The sequence below is a fragment of the Oncorhynchus nerka genome, linkage group LG16 (genome assembly GCF_034236695.1).
Source record: "Oncorhynchus nerka isolate Pitt River linkage group LG16, Oner_Uvic_2.0, whole genome shotgun sequence".
Classification (NCBI taxonomy): Eukaryota; Metazoa; Chordata; class Actinopteri; order Salmoniformes; family Salmonidae; genus Oncorhynchus; species Oncorhynchus nerka.
The window spans coordinates 8,266,642-8,273,031 of NC_088411.1; the positions used below are offsets into that span (position 1 = coordinate 8,266,642).

The following is a 6,390-nucleotide window of genomic DNA, read 5'->3' on the forward strand; positions in this document are numbered from 1 at the left end:
GTATGTTGCCTAATGATACATTTGGTCATCTTTGTGGCTTGCTTTGTTGAATAAGAAGGCTGAAGGTACTAGGCCAGCCCTGTCAGAATGTATTTCAGCCCATGTTTTCATTCAGATTTATCACTACGTTCATGCCAAATCCCAGCTCTTGAACACTGACCATCCTCACATAATTCACGCATGAAAATATTCTCAAGCCTTGTCTGGTCATGTTTCAATAGTGTATTAACAAACCCTTTGTAGTCTAGTTTACTTTTATTGCTGATAAAATAAATCAAAGCTGGAGGTTTGCCTTTAGGGTTTGAATTATAAAATATCCTGTGTTGCTCAGCAAAGCCCTAGTGTTCAGGATTATGGTTATATCGCATTTTGGGGTAACGTAAACCACCAGTGAGCTCCCCCATCATGGAAAAGAAAAGCATTTGAACAAATAAGAGTGTATGCCTATTCTATGTGATAATATGTTGCCTGACGTGTATAATCTAGGCTCCTTTTACTCTGAAACTGGTTGTGATAATTAGCAAAGGCCTACCAGTTAGCTTGCCTGCCCAGCCTTTCGTACAAAATAGCTTACAAATGAAACCTTTTGAGGAAACACTGATAGAGGGATGGATTTCAGTTTATGTAATTAACTAAGCTTTTAAAGGAAGCTCTCTAAAGTAAAGTGGAGAATCAATAGTAAATAATTTAGAATGATCTCTAGGCTGACAAGCATACAGAACCCTATCATATTGCCAATTAACCATAACCTTATACTCAATACTCCACTGACTGGGACCAGAATAACAAAAACAACACAGACTAAAATCTAAAAGGAGGTGTGTCTCACCTGGTCAGCCCCATAGGCAGCAGCAAACTCCATAAACTCCTCAATGCGTACAAATCCATCCCCATCCTGGTCCAGAGCATCAAACACGACCTTCAGAGGTGACGGGTCTTCCTCTCTCCGATTCACTATGGGAACCACAGGCATGGAGTCAGACCCCACCATCTTAGAGAGTGACAGATTCTCCACTGCTTGTTCACTTGTCCATCCAGACTCAGAAGACGAACCATTCATCTCCAGCACCAGGCCATCAAAACTATCCTGTTTGTGACAATCTGTGGTTCTGGCAAATAGGTCCAAGTCTGCCAACCTTACCTCATCGCTCTGTTCAGTTTGTAAAGCAGGAATACAGTCACCCTGTATAGCCTCGGGTAGTTTCAAGTCCCAAGTTTCCTCATCACGTAGCGCATCTGAGGTATTGCACTGATCCAGAGCCATTTTCTCCTCTCCCTCGTGTTTAGTAACATCAAAGATAATTTTGTCTTCCATCAAATCCTGGGAGCCATTTTTATCTGAGCTACAGCCACTGGGCAGGTGACCCAGGATCGAAGCATCTCTGTCAGAGAGTACCTTTGGCAACAGGGGTTCAATCAATGGTGAGGAGTTCAGAAGGAGGGCCGAGTCCCCCTCACCTCTGTGGTCTGATAGAGTCAGGATTGTAGTAGCCAACGTGTGTTCCTGCTCTGAATCCTCTGCAGTTGAATCCGATGGAGCACCTGTGCAGGTAGGTGAGTCGAGATGAGTAGGGTAGAGGCTGGGGCCACAGTCGGGAACCTCCAGATCCAGCAAAGGCACAGATCCCACCTGAACCTCTGGAGATAGGCTAGGGCGGTCAAAAGGGATGGTGTTGTGTGAGAGGCTGCTCTCAAGTAAACCTTCTGAGGTAATGTTACTGACTGTGGGCCGATTAGTCACAGGTCCTAGGAATAAACCTTTGTCCCCATTTTCAGGTGGCACAGTCTCCCCACCTTGCAAGGGAGGAGGTTTGCCTCTGTCCTGATCCAGAGATGGAAATAAAAGCTTCTCACAGACACCTTGTGGGTTTACCTCATCTGAAGGAGCAGGGCCGGAGGGAAAAGGGGAGTGTTCAGATAAGAGGTGAACTATCAACAAAGAGGACGCCTCAGCGTTAGTATCTGGAGTCCTATCTGAAACCTTCACAGTGGAAGGATGTTCACTGAGGGTTATCAGCTCCCTGTGACAGGTAACAGGGTCTCTGTCACCCAGAGGTGGATTTTGTTCATCGCAGGCTGAGATGTCCCTGAACAAATGAGCCATTTTGGAGAATAACAGCCCAGGTAGTGGGCTGTCACTGACATTGTTTTGTTCCTCAATGTTGTCTTTGAGAGGCGATACCTCTGCTGGTTTACCCAGGGGGACATCTTGGGAATGATTAGATTGACATCCCTCCCAGGGCAAGATCTGGTCTCCACCAGAGTAAGTGGAGGTCCTGAAAAGGCTATCTAAATTTAAGGCGTTCTCCTGAAAAAGCTCTTCCAGGCTTAGAGATACACCCTGGTTGACTTTCTGGAAATCCAAACCTGTCTGATCACTTTCTCTCTGAGGCAGCATGGCTCCTTTGTCTGAATCCACGAGGAGGAATCCGTGGGAGGGTATGCATTCTGAATCCCACTCTGAATATCCCAGAGGGCTAGACATCAGAGTATGTTCCATTTGAGTAGATAGCTAATTCCCCAGTAAACTAGAAAATTATAATTTATTTCAAAACAAACATCCAATTCTTCCTCAATTTCAATATTGTTATTCTACACATGGTAGACAACGTCCTTGACGAGATCCATGGGCAGATGTTGCATGATGGTAAATAAAACACCTGCCTTCACTGACTCGTTTTGAATTTATGACATGTTAGCACTGTGTAAACACCTTAGTGCTTAAAACCAGTGTACTTCCCATATTTATTGATTTGTCTACTTGCCCTAGTTGTTGCCTAAATGATCCTCGACTCATTTACCCCGTCTAAGCATGCACTTTTTAAATGTTGTCAACTAGACAAATTTGCATTTTCAGATTAATTTATAATTAATTCCATAGAATTATTATCTTTGATTTGTACTTTGGAATTCAACAAATACATTGGTGACATGTGACTTATCAAAATAGCGCTAAAACTAAATAGAAATGTTCTAAGAACCAACATATTAATGAGGCAACAACAGGCTAACGTCATAAAAGGTCGCTATGAGTCACAAAAAAACGTGAAGCGATATCACACACAAAAACATGAGTTCCTGTAATAGTAAGTGACTTGATCAATTTAGCGTGTTATCTAAAACACTCATTCATTGCATTGGGACTAACGCGAGGGGACCTTCTTGCTTACACAACTGACTGCCTAACACATCAGTTAGAAAATATTTAGCATAACATGTTATAAATTGGATGCAATAAATACCACGAACGCGTTAAAGTTATTTTAAATAGTTAACATGTGCTAACAAGGTCCAAAAAGTTATCCACAATTTGGTTGCAAAGTGTGACCATTGTAACAGGCTAGCCAGCTAGCTTTTAGCCAATGCGATTTACGTTGTACTTGACAGTGCGTGCCAGTGGATGAAAATACGCCAACCTTGGAGTGAGTAAATAAATAGCTTTCTAGGTAACTTGGCTAGTTAACAACGCTTGACTCTTTTTAAATAAGGCATGTCCAATTGAAATAGTTGGGCTTGCTTACCGACTGACATGTTTAATAACATTGACTTAACGCTTCCAAACATCCCCATATCTTGAAGGACGCTTTAATTCGCTAGCAAACGTTAACTAGCTAACAAGCCAAATGGTCAATCTCTGATTCTGAAACTAAATTGGACTGGCTATGAGGACATTTTGTCAAATGTAATCTTCCCAGTAAAGTTACTTTGTTCGTTTTGTCAATAATTCTAATTTACATCCGCGTTTGGTGTTTTTCTCCATACGTTTCGAATCCAAGATAGCTAACTTAACGTTATTCCAAGAATCATCCACCTGTGTCAGGAACATATTCAGTCTGTTTGCTTAAAATTTCTTCAGCTATTCCCGGCCTCTCGAAATGTATTTACCATCCCAACGCACTCCAAAGACATGATGACCGTCAGAAGATGCTCCGAGATGTGTCAAACATACAAAATATGTTGCCAATATCTAGCTAGAACAGAGGCCGTTCACAATTTCATCAGCAGCAAATGCCCCTGCCACCCCCCTCAGCCGCATACAGCAGTGACGTTTCACGCACGCGCATTGAACGAACCGCAGTTTCCAAAATAGAACGCAAAAATACAGTACATGACCAAAAGTATGTGGACACCTGCTATTCGAACATCTCATTCCAAAATCATGGGCAATTACTATTGAGTTGGTCCCCTTTTGTTGCTATAACAGCTTCCACTCTTCTGGGAAGGCTTTCCACTAGATGTAGAAACAATGCTGTGGGGACTTGCTCCCATTCAGCCACAAGAGAATTAGTGAGGTTGGGCACTGATGTTGGGCGATAAAGGCCTGGCTCGCAGTCAGCGTTCCAATTCATCCCAAAGGTGTTCGATGGGGTTGAGCTCAGGGCTCTGTGCAGGCCAGTCAAGTTCTTCCACACAGATCTCAACAAACCATTTCTGTATGGACCTCGCTTTGTGCATTGGGGCATTGTAGTACTGAAACAGGAAAGGGCTTCCCAAACTGTTGCAACAACGTTGGAAGCACAGAATCGTCTTGAATGTCATTGTATGTTGTGAAAAAATGAGAATTATTCCGGTCTGTTTTCTCTGCAGTTGGACAAATCGACTGATGTCAGTGGGGAAGCCCAGTTGATTGCGTGTGTGCAATACAGAGACATTTCGAAATTTATGAGCACATTCTGTTCTGCTAAAAGCTCTCCGGGAGAACTACAGGTGAGGATATGTTTCACTTTGGTGACTTTTTTTTCAGAGCACAATCAGGATTGCCCACATATAGAAGGTAAATCCCACAGTCACTGGCCAGCAAGCTAATGAGTCCTGAGTTACATTATGTTTTGAATGACGCAGTGAAAGTGATTAACTTTATCATGTCCAGGCCTCTGAATCACCAGATATTTTAAAGGCTCTGTGATTACAGCACTAGCAGCTACTGCTTCACACCGAGGTCCATTGTCTATTCAGATGGAAAACGCTACAAAGGATTTTTGAGTTGCGTGCTGAAGTGATTTTCTGTCTGAGCACTCACACCCCCCCGTGGAAGTGTTCGAGAACACAGACTGGGTATCCTACCTTGCTGATGTGTTCAGCATACTGAACAATGTGTTGAATCTAACTCTGCAAGGTAAAGACACACATTCTACAAGTATGACGAAGTGAGCGGATTCATGAAGAAGATCTAACGTTGGGAGAGGAAATGTGAAGTTGTTTCCAGCAACTTGACACCTACCTTTTTACAGGTGATGTTGACAGGGCTCCTATCGTGCAAATAGTAAGCTCACATTTAGCCAAATTCAACAGTGAGCTCAACTCCTTATTCTCTGACATTGAAAAGAAGTCTGCCCAACTCGACTGGGTGCGTAAACATTTTTTTAATCAAATGTACACCTAATTTAGGAATCACGCTGGTCGCACACGCATGACTGGGTACTTCAGGCAGGTGTACAGTACCCAAAAAGTGTTGGGAACCACTGATCTGCACAGTTGTAGCCAAACCAAAGGCAACAATTTCAGCTGCATTACACATTGGCGCCCCCCTCAGGTGGATCTGTGTGAATGCATATTTAACGAAAGAAAAGGTGCTACACCAAAGTCTGTATCATCTCTGGCTATACTATTGGTGCTACTGTTTCTTTCACTTTTTATCTTGAGCAATGAGGACATACTGTAGAAACTTAGTGTTTGCTTGGAGAAGTAATTTTCTACTGTATGAATATTCAAACTCAGTACATAACTTTCAGGGACTGCAAACGCAGATTAAGAGATTGGGAAAAGGTTGTGATATTCAATATGCAGGCACAGTTTTTAAGTGTCATTATTAAAAGGTTTATGGACATTGTATGTGTAAATTGTAAATGCTTTACAATTCAATTTGAACAACTAGACTACATGATGGAACAACTACAGAGTTCATCAACATATTGATTCTTAATCCAAAGTAGTTGAATAATTAGAATCTAAAACTGGTGTGGATTAACGCAAATTAACCCAACACTTAGAACATGATTTGGACCTTACCCATATCCGGTTTCAACATGTGGATGTGAAGTCTTAGGTCAATATTTTCTTGCTAATATTTGAGTGTTTACCTCCTATTTTCCTTGACAGTATCCACAAAACAACTTCACAACGTCCTCCTCTCCTAGATCTACATCTCCACCTCTTCTGTCCGACACACCTGTGATGGGGGGAGGGGCCGTGTCAAGAGTTTAGCAGATTGAGAGGAAGCTATTCCGAGCAGCATGGATATGTCATTGGCCGAAGTGAGCCAACTCCCACTGTCCTCCACCATGATGTGGCCCGTCAACAAGAGGAGGCGCGGCTGTTCAGGAACAGCTCACCGTGGGCCAGCTCCATCTTGTTGCCGATCCGCTGCGGTGGGATGGATGAGAAGGCATC

The 6,390-nt window shown here is 42.8% G+C and overlaps 1 protein-coding gene across 1 annotated transcript in view; it reads right to left on the reverse strand.

Moving 5' to 3' along the window:
* LOC115143972 (rab11 family-interacting protein 3-like) overlaps nt 1-4,011 on the reverse strand; it is a 104,513-nt gene extending 100,502 nt beyond the window's left edge. Inside the window, exon 1 of the mRNA XM_029684483.2 lies at nt 830-4,011. Coding sequence (XP_029540343.2) covers nt 830-2,500 — 1,671 coding nt within the window. The 5' untranslated portion in view covers nt 2,501-4,011. The remainder of the gene's footprint in view (nt 1-829) is intronic.
* Between the last annotated feature and the right edge of the window lie 2,379 nt (nt 4,012-6,390).